Raw genomic sequence first — 17,770 nt, forward strand, 5'->3', positions numbered from 1 at the left:
AGATTGCAAATTATATGAATCAGGAAAGCAAGAAGAAGGGAGCATTTACCAGGGTTGAGTTGAATTATGAAAATGCAAATGTATAGGCTCTTTTTTTTTTTTTAAATTAAAAAAATATATATATTTCAAGTTTTCTTGAATAATTTAGTTAGAATTATCACAATGAATTGGATTGTGGTCTTTCCTAAAACAGAAATAAAAAACAGTGTCAAATGCTCATCATTAGTAGATAAATTGTTGAGACAATTATTGGTAAAAACATCAATATTTAATAAAGTTGTTTACAATCACTTTCTGCATTATATTATTTTATCACTTTCTACATTATATGTGCCACAATGTGTTTTAAATAATGGAGCATTTAATATTTTATTTAATTTGGCGTTTAATAGTTTATAGTAAGCAACCTCGGTTAATATTTGACCGTGGCTGGGGCGGGTTTAATAAAATATACCCATGGCCAGGTTTGTGACCAGGGTGGCATAAATATTTATACATCTCATTATACATTAAAGTATCCTTTTTTCTTTCAAAATTCATGATATATTTTAAATATATATGCATGTATAAACATCATCATCATCATCATCATCATCATCATCATCATCATCATCATCATCATCATCATCATCATCATCATCATCATCATCATCATCTTCTCTTTCGGCAATTTCTACACCATATAAGTACTAAAGTTTATAATAAAAAAGAAAGGATGCTGTGTGCTAGCATCTAAGTAAATAGCAAACATATGTTTATATCCACAGTATGTATGCATAAAGCGCATTTCTGAAGCTTTTATTCCTTCTAAACTAAAACTTTGGAACCTTTAATCCTACTCTTCAATTTTAAGTCAAGTCAATTCTACTCCACATTTTTCGCTATCTTGAGCAGTTGCTTTATTAAACTTTAATCATTTTTTTCATCTTTTTTACAATAACATCTCTCTTAAGAACAAATGTCATTTTATTATTCCAAGAAGCCAATGTAAAAAGGTCCTGTCTGATGTTAAGCTCTGTTATTCTCAGTTTACTAGATCTTGCATCTTATATCAGATGTTAAGTTCTAGAGACTTTTGGTTAGTCTTCAATAATGTCATTAGCTAAAGTAAGTCTAACATTTAATCTCTAATTCATGGTGTTTGATCTTTTTACTTCTCCCTAGAATAAAGCAGAGTTATTTGCAAAGAAATCTTACTTTATTTTGGATATAATGAATATAATGGCCGCACTCTTCCTGCCAGTTAAACAGATTAACTCATTGTTAAACATCCAAATCACTCTAGCTTCAAATGCTAAAGTTAGTTCTCAATTGAATACTTCTACTGTTTGTGTTTTGGACAAGATTTTCATCATAGTCTTAAAAAAGTGTTCTTCAGAACTCTCTTCACTTTTTGCTAAATTTTTAAAAAGTACTAAATAAGTAGTTCAGATTTTTCAAAGCTCTAGAAAACACTTTGAATTTTCTAACTATCCTACAATTAGTCTTCCCTCTGTTATTAGTTTCTTTAAATAAAGGTTTTGAGATTATTAAATTATTTCTTTCAAACTGCAGTATTAAAGTTATTCTTGAACGTCTACACTCTTTTTTATTTCAAAAAACTTTAAGGATACCACAAGGTTCTATCTTTGCTTCTGTTTTGTTTGCTGACAACTCAACTTTATACTTTTGTCTTGACAAAAAATCTTCACTTTTTGATTGCTTAAAACAAGCAGCTGATTTTTAATCTGATCTCTCTTCTGTACAGCCTAAGTCTTGCAGTGGCTTATGGATTTATATTCTGGACTTAAAATCCACAATTTTTGTTAGACAAGAAAGCTCATTTATTTACTGCAAAAAAAATATTGCAATAATGTTGGCGTTCCTATTTTGATGAATAACAACCCTCTTACTCTCAGAAAAAGTCTAAAAGCACATTGTAAATGTAATTTACAAATTAGGATTGCCAAGCCTAAGCCACTCTCCCATTGTTATAAGGTTGCATTTCTTTCTTTTTTCTACAAATACCATCATATTTCATAGGTATTTCATAGTCAGAATGTAGTAATCATAGAATATCATAAAGATATGAATAATTTTTTTTGTTTTGAGATTTTACTTGTTATGAACAGTTTCTTTGTTCATAACAAGTAGAATTAGGGATGCTCTTGGATACTAAAAATTAAGAAGAAGTAATCTTTTTGTGACTTTCAAACCTTGTTTGAAAGTCACAAAAAGTCTTTTTTGGGACTCCGCATCCTTGAGTAAAATTTAATAAACGGGGGTAGGGGGTCTTAATAAGCTTAGAGTGGGTGGGAAAATTTTCCAAAAATTGTTAAACATCAACTTCTGTGTACAAATTTTTTCTCTCTTTGTATCATAATTCTTGTTTTTAAAGTAAAAAATTTAAGTAAATTTGACCATGTATTTTTTCTGTTTAAGAAAAGACCACTCTCCAATTCTTTGTAACAACTTTAACTAAACTATTCAGGATGACATATAAAAGATTAAAAAATAAATAAATTGAGCTACATCGGCATTTTTTAATAATTAAACTTGCCCCAGTAAAATTGCGATAAAGGTCAAAATTACAGGTGTTATGTTTATTTTCAAATATTTTAAGTTATTTTATTGGATACCTTGCCTCAAAATATGTAAGTGTACACATTTTCAGCTTTCCATTGCACACAGAACAGAAACAATGACCAAAACCATTTTTTCAAATGGCAGATTTTTGTCGGTTTAAGGCAAAATTTGAATCGTCATGTCTTTGAAACTGTTTAGATTTGGATGATAAAATTTTGGGAATGTTCATAACTTATTAAAATCTTTGAGTAGTGTAAAAATCAGCAAAGTATAAGACTTAGTGTTGCATTTTATAAAAAAGTTAGATGCTTTCACATAGAGTTGCCATCTATCACTTTTCTCTTTATTCTATATTGCTCTCCTTCATCTCAAGACTGCTTTTTTTGATGTTATTTCTGATAATGTTGGCTGAGACCTTTTTTCTTTGTTCTTCAGACAATATTGTTGTTGTTGGTGACTTTAATGATCATTACTTTGAATGGCTTGGTTCTAGTATCAGTGACTCTGCAGGTGTTAAGGACCACAATTTTTGCTTTTCTCAATCTTTAACACAAACAGTCAACTTTCCTACTATCTTTCTAGACAATCCGAATCATTTACCTTCTCTACTCAACTTTAGTCTTGTTTCTGATCCTAGTCAGTGCTCAGGTTCTCCACATTCACCTTTAGGTACTTCTGATCATGGTTTGATCTTTTTAAAACTATTATCTCTTTCTTCTTTATCATCAGAATCCCCCTATTATTGTACCTCTTACAACTACTTTTGAGCTACAAATATGCTTCTTATTTAACTTCTTGGATTCAGACTGGAATTTAATTTTTTATTTCTTCTCAAAGATTCCAAGTCAAGCCTCACTCTTCTCAATGGTTTTCCTCTCTTTGTGCTGCTGCAATTTCCAATTGTAACTCTTACTGCTATATCTATCGCCAAAACAATTCTCCAGAAAACAGAATTTTTTTTACTATTGCTAGAAACCATTGTAAACAGGTTCTGTCTAACGCCAAAACCTGCTAGTCACTTGTTTTTCATCTCAAAGATTATGCTCCGGAGACTTCTGGAGAATTATTAACAGTGTCTATAATAAGGGAAAATCTGTTGTTACTCCTTTTTTGTATGGTTCAGATTTTGTTATTTCACCTAAAGGCAAAGCTGAATCGTTTGCTGAGAACTTTTCATCAGTCTTATCTCTTGATTCCACTAATCGCATCCTACCTGATATAGCTGACAAACAGGTTGATTTATTGCTTGACATTCGTATCACTCGAGCTTCTGCATTTATAGTGATTTTTTGTTTAGACTCTTCTACAGCTTGTGGTCCGCACAACATACCTGTTATAGTCTTACAGTTTGGCATGCTGGTCATCTTCATCTTCATACTATTTAACATCTTTAAGACTATTGAATCCTTCCTTACCAAATGTGTTATAAGTTGTCCTTGATGAGCAGCACTTTTATTACTTCCTGTAACTTCAGGAGTTCCATAAGATTCTATTCTTGGTCTTATATTTATTTTACTTTACATTGACAATCTCCCAGAAATTCTCAGATCTAAGGTTCACTGATGATATTACCATTTATTCTCGTCTTGATAAGAAGCCAATACTCTCTGATTGCTTGGAGGGGACATTTACGCTTGAAATGGATTTCATTTATGTTATAGAATGCGGCTCTCAGTGGCTGGTTAATTTTAACTCAGATAAAACTAAGTGTTATTATAACAGTCTAGATCTTCCTATATTTATGAACATTAATGTTTTCTATGAGTCATCTACTCTTTGTCTTTTAGGAATAACTCTTGCTTCTGATCTCTCTTGGAAACCGTATATCAAATCCATTGCAAAATAAGCATTTGATAAGGTTGCATCTCTTTATCGTGCTCACCACTTTTTTACTCAGGATATAGATACTATATGGGCGCTGCCTCAAAAAGCTAGCATCTCTTATGCCATCTTTTAAATTTTTTTTTCTAGAACATCAGTTCTTTTAAACTCGCTCCCTTTATCTGGTTTTTTGTATTCATATAATTTGCAGTCTTTTAAGTCATCTTTTAAGTACTATTTTGCTTTAAAAAATTTTTATAAATCTCTTCTTTTCCAATTTATTCCTGTCAAAAATGTGCACTTGACATATTCGCAACTTGTGGCTTATTTTTTGTCTGCATTTAAATTATTACTGTGTCTCCATAACACATTGTGCAAACTCTATATTAACTAAATCTCTCTAAAGATAACATTTAAATAAAGAATATATTTTCTAAAACTCTATATTAACTAAATCTCTCTAAAGATAACATTTAAATAAAGAATATATTTTCTAAAACTCTATATTAACTAAATCTCTCTAAAGATAACATTTAAGTAAAGAATATATTAGAAATAAATTGGAGATAATTGTATTGTAAATATTTCTGAGTGTGATTTTTTTAGTTACTTAGCATGATATGTTTGGTAACCAGAAGCATAGACACTGACATATAGACATTTATATTTAAATAACATTCAAAATAACACTTGAATAACATTCAAAAAAGCACTTAAATAACATTCAAAAAAACACTTAAATAACTTTCAAAAAAGCACTTAAATACATTCAAAAAAACACTTAAAAAACTTTTCTTTTTAATAAGAATCTTTAAATTAAATATAGTTTTAAAAATTAAAAAAATTTAAATTTAACTTTGAAGGAATCTTAAATGGCTATGCAATACTTTTTTAAGAAATTATTGCTTCCTTTTTATGATTTGCAAACTAATTTATTACACAAAAATGTTAAAATTTTACTAAAGTCTTAGTACTTTAGATTTAACATAATTAAATCATAGATTTAATTATATTAAACAACATAAAAGATCATTATTTGTTGTAAGAAAGGAGAATTGTTTTTGTTTAAAAGAATTTTTTTCACTACTAACATAAGATTCCAAAAAATCTGGACAAATTAAATTCAAATTAAATATTTTTAGAAAGATGAGTTATTTTTTAAGTTTTGAACTATGTTTCAAAAAAAGCAATGTTCATAGAGTAATATTACAAAAAATTACAAATTTTCCATTCCTTGTCTGCAAACTGTATCAACTCTTGTAAAACTCTCCTTACCAAGTCGATGTATGTGCTCAATGTCGACATGTTTAAAGCAGTAGTTGATACAATTCCTCAGTTGGATCAAACTTTTAGCTTCCCAACAATTAGCATATACTGCTCTCTTGACTTCATTCCAAAAATCTTCAATAGGTCGCAATTCTGGTACGTTTGCAATATTTTGATTTCTGGGCACATATTCGACATTTTTAGACCTCAAAAGTTCTTGAACTTTTTTTGATGATAATGATGCAAGGTCAGGCCAAAAAACTATTTCATCATCTTTATGAACAGTCTCTATAAATGGGAGCAAACATGATCTCAAACACTTGTCTATGTACACATTTTCATTGACAGCTTGACCGGAAGGTGCAAGATAATGCTTTGACAATCCCTTTGTAGGAATTGCAACCCAAACCAATAATTTTTGTTCAAATTTTGATTTTCTTTTTAATTTAACATCATTTGGTGTCGTAGTAACATCTGATGAATAAAATCCAATGGAAGGAAAATTATATAAAAACTTCAAAAATAGTAATCAATTTACGTAAAAAACATGTAAAAAAAAATCATTCTTTTAAAATTTAAAAATAATAACTTTTTTTATCTTTAGCTAAAAAAAAATAGTTTTTATGCAATTACGTCTATAAAAATTATTTTTTATGTAAATTGATTATTATTTTTAAAGTTTTTATATAATTTTGCTTCTTTTAAGTACCAGGTTGACATACTTTAGAAGAACTTTTATTTTCAAAATATTAGGGACCAGTCAAAATTTTAAGGGTCTTGAGCTACCCCTAAAATAATTTTTTGTTCAAAAAAATTTTAAACCTAGTGTTTTAATATCATATAGAACAAAGTAAAGGGCTAGGTGCAGGTTCTTTTCAAAAATGTTGTTTTAAGAGCCACCCTATGGTCGATTTTTTTTTGTTTGGTTAATTTAAATAAACTCGTACACTCGCTTTCTTACGTCATCTTGTTTCGAGGTAATTTTTTTCATCATTTCAAATTTGTTGCTCAGAATAAAATTAATGAGTTTTGTAGAGAATTTAATTCTCTACAAAATGGTGTGCGAGCCAATCAAAATTGATAAATTTACGCTGAGAAAAAATGGCTGGAAGTTTGTCCAGATTTTTTGGAATCACATGTTACTAATTAAATATTTTTGTTTCTTATCCAATAATCTTGTTGAGTTTGTACAACATATGTTTTATTTATGAACATAAATTATGTTTTCTAAATAGAGTTCATTTAATATGTAAAAATACAACAACAAAAAAAGAAATTGTGATAAAATGAACAAAAGGTTATTATGATATGTATAAAATATTTTTAATAAAAAATAATAAAGAATCTTTTTCAAATAACGAATTTAGATTTCATTAAAAGTTTCTGTTATAGTTACTGTTTAAAAGATCTCAGCGTTGTGTAAAATATGCTAATGACACTATTTTATTTTTAATGACATAAAAATCATATCTTAAATTCATGTAAATAAAATTCCATAGTTATGAAAAATATAAGTAAGTAACATTGATAAAGTTTACACTACACTTATAGTTATAAAATGTAATGTGCAGCTAACAAAAATGACAATTTTTTAAATGTGTTTATTTGCTTTTATTTAATGTTAAGTTTTATTGATATTGAAATTTATAACTTATTGCATTTTTATTAGGGTGCATTAGTTTGGGTGCTCATATTGGTCAAACTGTATGGGATTAAGTCTGGTTACAGAACTGTTAAAATAAGTTTAGGGAGAATTATATAATGTTATATATTAAAAACTATTTTTCTGGAATAAATTTATAAATTTTTTTTTCTGAAGTTATAATCAAATTTAAATCTTTTGAAAAATATTGAATCAGGTTTAAATGTTTCTGAAATTTTAATTAAATTAGAATAAATTTGGTTAAACAAAAAATTATTTATTATTGATTAAATTGATTAAGTAAAAAAATTATTTGTTGTACTTTTTGTTGATTCAGGTGATTGATCGTCGTGTGCGAGAGCTATTTATTCATTCTGTTATTCTTCCACTTAACTCAAGTCCAGCAAATTTAAAAAAACTTAATGTCAAGTAGCTATCTGCATTGTTATTATTACTTTTTAGATAATTTGTTTGATGAGAATTTTTATAATTTTTATATAGTTTTTATTTGTTAGATACATTATTTAATTTAAAATCAAGTTTTTTTTTTTTTTTTGCTTTTAAATAAGTTTCACTTATTGAATGATAATCCTTAATCTATTCTCAGTTATTTTTAATACTAACTGTTTGTGACTTAAAACATTGTGAATATTACAAAACTTTATACTGCTATACTGATTTAATGTCAAGAAAAAATAAAATATTTTCTGATAAATTTTTAATATAGTAGTAAAAATGTTTATTCATTAAACATTGACTAATATTGAGTAATAATATATCGTACAAATAATCCAAATCACTCCTATATAATTAATAGAAAAACTTGTTTTGTGAAAGATATGAGTAAAATGTTCTAATGATCCAAAATGGAATCATTAAACTATAACATCTACATTAGGGTGAGTTAATTTTTTGAGGAATTGAGAATCTAGATTTGGTAACCCATTTTTCTAATTAATAATTTTACTTATTTGTTAAATATGTGTATATATATTTAATGCACACATATTTGTTTAATAATAATAATAACAATGATAAATAATGATGACAATAAATTATTAAATTCTGATTAGATATGTCATACATTCAGATCAGTCACACATAAAAATTAAGAATTTTAGAATCCTTTTAAAATTAAAACTTAAATTCTTTTTGCCTTGGAATAAACTGCAAAAGTTGAGAAAAAAATGTTTAAAGATAGTCAGCTTTTTTCTTGACAGGGACTGAGGTAATTGCTCTATGTATTCCACTGTTTCCTGACTGAATCCATTTCTGAAATCTAGGTCATGAACATCATTTGTGTCTTGGACACTAAGACAATTTGTTTAATTGATTGATAATGAAATAGGAGTTGCAGAAAAACCATAGTTCTTTAAGAGCACCTTTCTGGAAAAGTCAAGCAAAGCTCAAAACTGACATCTTTCAGTCATGCTCAATTTTTAAATAGTAATGCTGAAAGGGTAAAAAAGAGCCCTGTAAATTTTTTTTAATATTTGTAGTTTTTGAGTTATGGTCAGTCAAACCTTTGACCTTTTAACATTTGGAAAGTCATTTTTGGGGTTTTGTGATTTTTAAACTAAATTTAAAGGCAATGAGACAATTGTATCCTAAGTTTCTAAGTTTATATTAAGGAAATATATATAGAACTTTTAATGAAAAATTCAAAAAAACTGAGGAAAATCCTTTCTTAGTCTAAAAATCATAAGCTGAAATCATATTTATTGAATTTTGCATTTAAAGTAGGCCCCAAATATTGAAATTGGGGCCTACTTTAAATACAATTATCTCAAAATATAAAAGGTTCCTGCAGGGTATTTTATTGTTTTGGTTTAAAAAAAAAATTGAGGCGGTATTGTTTACAAAAATGAGTCATCAAACATTCAAAAAATGTTTTAAGTAGCGTTCAAAAATCAGCCATTTATAAATGACAAAGATCAGGGGTGGCAAGAGATTTCATATCGTTTGGGATAGCACCTTGATTAGTGCTTCTATTTTTCTAAATTTTCCTATATTATCATTGAAGGGATTTTTTATTTTTTGGAATTTTATTTTTATTAGGTGCCCCTTGGATATTTGTCTCCCTTGACAAACCCTTTTTATTCATGCTTATATCCAATGAGAATGTTTTTCAAAAAATTGCGGTGATTGGAGCCTGCGAATCAAAATAACCCAAAAAGATATTTGTCTCCCTTGACAATCCCTTTTTATTCATGCTTATATCCAATGAGAATGTTTTTCAAAAAATTGCGGTGATTGGAGCCTGCGAATCAAAATAACCCAAAAAGATCACCCCCCCCCCCTCCTCATACCCTAAATATGAAGACAATGAATAGTTAAAATATTTTTTTTACTATACCTTATACTATACCTTATACTATAATTAAATTCATCGGCAGGTTTTAAATTTCATCTAATAACCATTTAGTGTTCAAAAGTTATGACCATGTAAAATTTAAAAAACCCTCATTTTGGGATGAATGGAAACATGTGGTTATTTATTTTTTTATTTTTTAACATCTTACTGTTAGCAACAGACAGGTTATAACTTTCAAACACTAAAAAATTATTAAATAAAATTTTTAACCTGTTGATGAATATAAATTTAGTATAAGATAAGAAAAAAAATATTTAATCAACTCATTGTTCTCACATCTGGGGTAGCTGGGGTGATTTTTTAGATGTATTTTTGTTCCCAGGCTCCAAGAAGCATTTTTAATAGGGCTCTGTGATAATGTCTTCTTGCTCCAGCCATTAATATAATTTATATATATTTTTGTACATTTTTAAATGGCAAAATAAACTAAACTGAAAACTAATTAGGGGAGAATGGAGCACCATGAAACATTGTAATTGTAGAAGTATCTTAAGAGTTGTGACAATCACTTTTATATGGTAAAACAGTTACTACTAAAGATTAAATGATATAATTTTTTGTTTCAACAAAAAACTATATCATTTTAAATCAACAGGCCTGCAAGATGTCAAGTTTTGTGTTTTTTTGATGACAAAATAATTAGTTTTTAAAAAACTGAAAAAAGTTTAAGAGTAATCTATATGTCTAGGGGTAAGTAACATTATTTTGTGAACTACAATCCGTAGTTTACAAAAAATCTGTAGTTTATCAAAAAAACAATTTGATACTAAACATAAAGTGATTGTTTTCAATAAGCAAGTTTAGGGTATTTATGTAAATGTAATACTAGAAGATCCAATTTCAGTACTAAACCATTATTTTTAGGTATAAACTTATTCTACAAATTAATCTAATCACCTAAAAAAAAGGTGTATTAAAAAAATTGTTACAAGGCAAAAACCGAAAGCGTATCATGGTGCCTACCGCAATTAATTGTAAAGCATTCTTATTTGACATAAGTATGAATATACTTAAGTTTGGAGTTTGCATAGTGCTTGAAAGTGTATTTTCGAAAGTATTAAAAAATCTTATCTACGTTACTGACTCAAACAATGACATAAAGATAAAGACAAATAACTTATTGAGTAATTTTGCTGTTTATTTTTAATATACAAAAAGTTTAACTTTTTGTTGTGGAGTTATTTCAGCAATGTGATATTACCCACCAAGTTTTTTTTGAATTATAAAAATAGTATTATGGAGTAATAGAAAATATATACATCCAATCTTTCCCATTTCTCATAATGGCTTATTTTTGAGCGCTACTTAAAACATATTTTGAATGTTTGATTTTTTGTAAGCAATACCCCCTCAAAATTTTTTTTAACCAAAATGATAAAATACCTGCAGGAACCTTTTATGTTTTGAGATAAATGTATTTAAAGTTGGCCCCAAATTCAAAAATGTATAATTTCAGCTCATGATTTTTAGACTAAGAAAAGATTTTCCTCAGTTTTTTCAAATTTTTCTTAAAAGTTCTATATATTAGTGTTGCAAAGGTAAAATTTGCCGGAAAATTTACTAGAAAATTTTTAAAATTTACCGCCTGGTAAATTTTAAAATTTTTTTTCACTTATTTTTATTTTCTTAAAAAAAAAAATTTTTTTAAGGAAAATTTACCCTCTTCAATTTAAAATTTACGGTAAATTTAAATCAAATTTTACCAGAAAATTTACATCACTACTATATATACTTCCTTAATATAAAAAGAAACTTAGGATACAATTGTTTCATTGCCTTTTAATTTAGTTTAAAAATCACAAAATCCCAATAATGACTTTCCAAGTGTTAAAAGATCAAAAGTTTGACCGACCATAACTCAGAAACTACAAGTATTTAAAAAAAAATTTACAAGGTTCTTTTTTACCCTATCAGCACTATTTAAAAATTTGAGCGTGATTGAAGGATATCACTTTTGAGCCAACAGTACTTTTTGTTCTCTCAAAATATAGCTCTTAAGATAATTATGTTTTTTCTTTCTCAATAAACAAGTTAATACAGGTTTAACAAGTTAATACAGGTTTAACAAGTTATTACAGGTTTACTGTTGGATATCCTTTTCTTAACTAATTTGCTCAATTAAATTTCTAGCATCCAGATTTATTTATTTTTCTAAATTTTTTGTGCAATATTGCAACAAATTGCAACATTTGCGAATTAGATATCTTTTTCACCAGAACTACACAACATAGTTTAAAGGCTTTATTTTGAAGAACATGTTACACAACAATGTTTTGTCAGTCGGTGAACTTTGCTAACAGTTTCAAGCTAGTCCAGTTCTTTCCTTCAGTTCTAAATGTTTATTTGCTATTGAAAGAATAACTAGCTGTGAGGTCAGGTACCAACTATGATGGACCAGGCTTGCATGGAGCAGCTTTCCCAGGGGACCATACTTGGATATATATATATAGCTTATTGCTCATCATTTTATAAGCTAGCTTAAAAGTATCCAAATCATGTGATGGAGCCTGGGCCGCCAGAGGAGACTTTAAAAAGTATGCTCCATAAAATGTGACAAGAAAGTCAGTTGACAGTTCGAGCATATATTTTTCACTATTATTCAACTCTAAATTAATCTTTGAAGTCAGCAGTGTAAGCAAGTATAGACAATCAGCCATAAACCTTGCTTGATGATCGGCACCTGGTTGTTTGAACTGGAAACCAGGTAGATGGCCACCAAGGTAAATGACTATTAGCTCACAAAGAACTTTATAATCTCCTCTTTGAAAGCAATCTTGTTTTAGGGCTGTTATGCAGAAGTTTTTAGTATGTAATACCCATCTATGAAAATCAGTACCTACCATATACTCCTCTCTTTCATAATTGAAAAACAGCAAAAATTCAACATTATTTGCCCTTTCTCTTATTTCTGGCCAGATTTTTTGAAAATCTTTGCATGTGGTGGAGATTTTGTTGAACCTTGAATATAATCCATTGCATGGGAAATATGCCTTTCAGATAAATGGTGCCTTGAAAGATCAATTATCAAAAGATACAAAATGTAATAATTTTGTAACAGTTTAGTGCAACAAACTTTTAAAATATGTTAACAAAGTATTTATTTACCTACAGAGTAGCCTTTTTGTTTCTATGTAGAGTACTCTTTGGTACAGGAACTGTATTTAGATCAACACCACCAATCTTGAAAAGTGAGGAACGAAGTGAAGTTTCAGCTCGAACACTGACCTTGTACCTAGTCAAGAAAGGAACCCACTTGTCAAGAACATCATTCATTAAAAGCTCCATGTAAACTTTATCTTCACTGATCTTCTTTTTTTTTGGCAAGGCTCAAATTTACTGTCAGTATCAGTGGCACTCGAACCACTTGAAGATAATTCTCAAAATCTCAAAATCTTTTATCCTTTCTATGTCCTCTATAGCTTTTTTCTTTGACATTTCTTGTTTTTTTTTTTATGTTGTTCTTCTCTACGCATACTTTCTATCATATCTAATATTTGTTTTTCCCCGTCTATCATTTTTTCTTGATAAGATTTATCTTTCCCAGTGTCAAACTTAACCATTTCACCTTTGAATGCTCTCTTCAGGAACTCAATATCTTCTGCCTTTGCTTGCTTGTCTCTATTTTTGTCATCTCTAATAAGTTTTAAGGTGTCTGTTTTATAAACAGGAAAAACACAGTTTTCTTCTTTTATAAAACTCTCTGTTTTTGTTTTATATTGCTCTTCTTTCATCTTGTTTATTCCCATAAGAGTTCTAAGACTAAACAGTTTCTTGTAGCGTTCATAAGATTTCTCAAGCTTCTTCTTTGCTACTTGTTCTGTAACCTGAAATCTAGAATTAAATCCGCCCTTGTCCCAAATTCTTAACAGTTCTCTCAGAATGCATACTCCAGTAAATTCTCCCCTGTTACTTTTCGTACACTCCCCTCCAATGTATATTTTCGTACACTCCCCTCCATAGATCTTGACATTGTCTTTTGTGCACAGGATAGTTTTGCGTTTTGATTATTCTTACTTGATCTGAGCCAATATATTCTACGACAAACTTCTCCCAGTGTGGGTAGTCTAAACATATATAAAAGTCTTTACATATTTCTTTCAAAACCATTTATAGTCCTGTGCGATTTACAAGGAAATCCATCATCACCATCGGCCATTATATATTTTAAGAAATTTGTTATAGTCTGAAAATTATAAAATGAAAATGTCTTATAATATTTTACATAAAAGCAATTATTTGAATAGAGCATTAATGCCGCCAAAACAATGACAAAATATTGCAAAAACAACATATTTGAATCTGACTTTATTCATCCAAGACATAATATTTCAATTTTTTTATAAAAAATCTCATTTCATGTCTAAAATAAGACATCTTAATTTGTGGCTTAAAGTCATGACAAAGGTCTTCTAGAAGATTCCATGCAAATAAACCGAAAAGAGGTTAGAAAAAACATGAAAAAAAGTGATTTTATGTAATTTTAATGTGATTTTGGACCTTATTTGTCTTTAATTGTTGTAAATGACAAGTTTGTACAAGTATTAACTCTTGTAGGAAAGAATTTCAGAACAAAAATAAATGTAAAATGGACGATTTTCTATTATTCAATTCATAAATTAGGGGCACCAAAAAGGAAGGGAGGGGGGCAAATAATTCCATGGAACCTCGCATGTGAAAATACCTTGTACTGAAACCCTTTGACTTGGAGACCTAAAAATTCTTTTGGTGTGTCCTGAGACCAAATGAGGATGATTGAGATAGGGTGCATTTGAATTTTTTTTTGGTCAGGTTAAAAGTGGGACACCCTATACTACACAAATCTACTAAAAAAAAAGTTTGAATATAACATTTGGTTTACACATAATGCGTTTATTTTAAATGATCATTATAATTATAATTAAAAACTTTCAAAAAATCAATGATTAAAAGTTATTCTTAACACATATATGTATGCATTTATATATTTATTTAAATATGCATATATATATATATATATATATATATATATATATATATATATATATATATATATATATATATATATATATATATATATATATATATATATATATATAAATATATATATGCATACAAAAGTGTGAATAAATTACCTAAAAGTATTTAAAAAAAAAAAAAAATCAATACAACCAAATTGTTTCAATCTATCCTTTACAAATATTTGTGGTCTTAAAAGTGATTTTTTATTCATTAATTTTTACCTTTTGCAAAATTTATCAGACATACTTGTTGTTTTTGAGACTAATTTAAACTCAACTGTTTCATCTGATTTTATGGTTATTATCGTTTGATTTTTTGAGTTTGATGCTTGATCTGGACATATACTTATGTATTAATTCACCTATTTGTTATGAGTTAAGGTTTAAATCCTCTGACTATTATTTTGTGTGTTCTTACCACCTTTTCACTCAATCACTCAATTTTATTTTATCCTTCACCCAATATTGTTGTTATCAGTGGGCACCACTGACCTTACTGGCACTAAAACTAATTTCAAAAACAAATTTCTTATTCATGTAGATAACTTGACTGTGATTCACTTTCCCGTACTAAACTCTAATTTCTATTAACTCTAACTCTAAACACTTGATTTTACATCTTGATCTGTGTTTTGTCTCTAACCATAGCTTGTGCTCAGTCAATCTGTTTGAGATCATCCAATGATCTTTCTAAAACCTCTCTTGCTTTTTCTACATCAGATTTACCTCATGTTTGACCTATGATCTCATTAAAACTTTTATCTTGTCCTTTTTTTACATTTTTACATACATTTTACTTCTTATTACTACCTTAAGATTGGGATTTGTTTCATGATTTTCTTTGTTATATTTCTTGGGCTGATGTCTTATGTCTTTCTGCTGTGCCTTCTTTATAATCTCCTGGATTCAGGTGGGCTTAGATGCTTTATTCTATTTTATTAGTTTTAATTCTCACTTTACTTCTTAGTTTTCTCTTTATGTAGCATTCTAATTATAATCACTTTTTTTATCTTTTCCACACAAACAACTTTTTAAATTGGTTTCTTTTTTTTATTTATTTTCATTGTATTGATGTCTTTTATTTTAAGATTACTAAATTTTGTGTTTTAAATTAGGAATTCTAGAGACTTATGGAAATTCTTTAGCAATGTCATTAATAAAGGCAAGTTTAACATTCTATCTCTCATACATGGGCATGAATCTTATTACCTCTCCCAAGGATAAGGCTAAACTATTTGCAAAGAACTTTTCCTTTATCTCATTTCTTGAATCTAATGTCCATGCTCTTCCTGTCATCCCATTGAAACAGTTTAATCCATTGTAAGATATCCAAATCATCCTGCTTCTGTTGCTAAAAATATTTCCCACTCACTAAACTTTACAGCATGTATTTCTGATATCTCCAGCATGTATTTCTAATATCTCCAGCATGTGTTTCTGGTATCTCCAGCATGTGTTTCTGATGTCTTCTCCAGAATTCTCTTCATTACTCTCATTATATTCTCATTTATACTCATATTTGTCTTTTTACATTGTACTACATGCTTAACTCTTTTGCAGAAAAGATTTAAGCATGTAGTAATAAATCAATAAGGAATTTTTCAAGCAAAGCCATTAATCAAAACAGCTTGATTTTATTTTTTGAAGTATAAGTATATGCTTAGCTACCAAAGTGGCTGTTATAAACAAATTTTATTGGTGATGTGATAGAAATATATTTCATGAAAATATTACTTAAAAAGATGATTGTAGAAGAACTCAAGATTAAGAAAGCTAACATAATATGCCATATAAGTGATTTTTTCTATCTTCATGTTTTCTTGACACAATACAACTTACAATTTTATTTATTTATTCAAGTCTTTTGTCAATTACTTTCTTGCTGTTCAAATATCTTTGTTTTCTGTTGACTTCTAATTTAATAGTGGTTACTTTCAGTCTTGTTGCAAGTTGTTCAAAACAAAAAAAATTCATTGTTAAAATAGCTTTATTTTTAGTTTTGAAAGTACTCAATTAATCTTTAACCTTTTGATTTCTCTGATTTGGTCAAAAATCTAATATTTTATATTTCGTCTTTTTTACTGCATTGAATTTTTTACAATGTTCTTTTTGTATAATGAAATAGAATGTAGTAATACACACAATGTAGAAGTAACACACATATTAGTCTCAATAACATAATATGCAAACTAGATCTGTATTTTGAATTTTCATATTATTAAAAAAACTTTTGTTTCAAGCTATTTTAGAACTTGGTTATTTAATTAACAATTGTAAACAGAAAAAACACCAAAAAAAACAACTATTGTCTTAAAACACATTAACTTACTTATTAATCATGGTATAAAATGCTAAATAACAAACTAAAACTATTATATTTCATTAAAGTAGAAATGGGAGTCAATTTTCATGTTGTCCATCTAGTGCACCCTTAGTTTACCACATGTCTAACAAGAGCTAAATGTGTTTATGCCTACAGAATATTTTTTAATAAAATGTTATTTGTTATTGTGAACCCAAATTTTGAGGTATTAGAATAATGGTTATTTTGTGTTATGAAATCAATATATTATATTTTAACTTGTCAATTTTACATTTTAATTGATTTTAAATAAAAACAGACTGACATCAGTTTTTTTATCTGAATTTTATCTTTTTTATCTTATATTTATTAAAACTATATTTTATACTACTTTAATTAATACATTAAAGTAATACATTAAATACATTAAATAAGTAATACATTAAATAAACACTATCATTTTAACAACTTTTTATTATTATGTTTGTCTTGGTTACATTTATATCCTAAGTTTTTTTACTTCAGGGCTGTGATAATTTCTGGTGGGCCAGGAAGTGTTTTTGAGGAAAATGCTCCAAATTGGGATGCCTCAATATTGAACTCTGGAATCCCAATTTTAGGAATATGCTATGGAATGCAGGCATGCTCACTTTAACAATATTTTTATTAATATTGTTGAGTTTTTATTAAGAAATTTATTTTTATTCTCAAAGGAAATAATTTTAAAATTTAAAACAATTTTTTGTAAATTATTTCAGAAGCAACTTTATTGAATTATGTAGGGAAGAAATATTAGCTCAATG

The 17,770-nt window shown here is 27.9% G+C and overlaps 1 protein-coding gene across 1 annotated transcript in view; it reads left to right on the top strand.

Annotated features, from left to right (window-relative positions):
- LOC100200721 (GMP synthase [glutamine-hydrolyzing]) overlaps positions 1–17,770 on the top strand; it is a 96,689-nt gene that overhangs the window by 17,958 nt on the left and 60,961 nt on the right. Inside the window, exons 3-4 of the mRNA XM_065813464.1 lie at positions 7,632–7,723; positions 17,493–17,607. Coding sequence (XP_065669536.1) covers positions 7,632–7,723; positions 17,493–17,607 — 207 coding nt within the window. The remainder of the gene's footprint in view (positions 1–7,631; positions 7,724–17,492; positions 17,608–17,770) is intronic.

The sequence above is a fragment of the Hydra vulgaris genome, chromosome 12 (genome assembly GCF_038396675.1).
Source record: "Hydra vulgaris chromosome 12, alternate assembly HydraT2T_AEP".
NCBI classification, from domain to species: Eukaryota; Metazoa; Cnidaria; class Hydrozoa; order Anthoathecata; family Hydridae; genus Hydra; species Hydra vulgaris.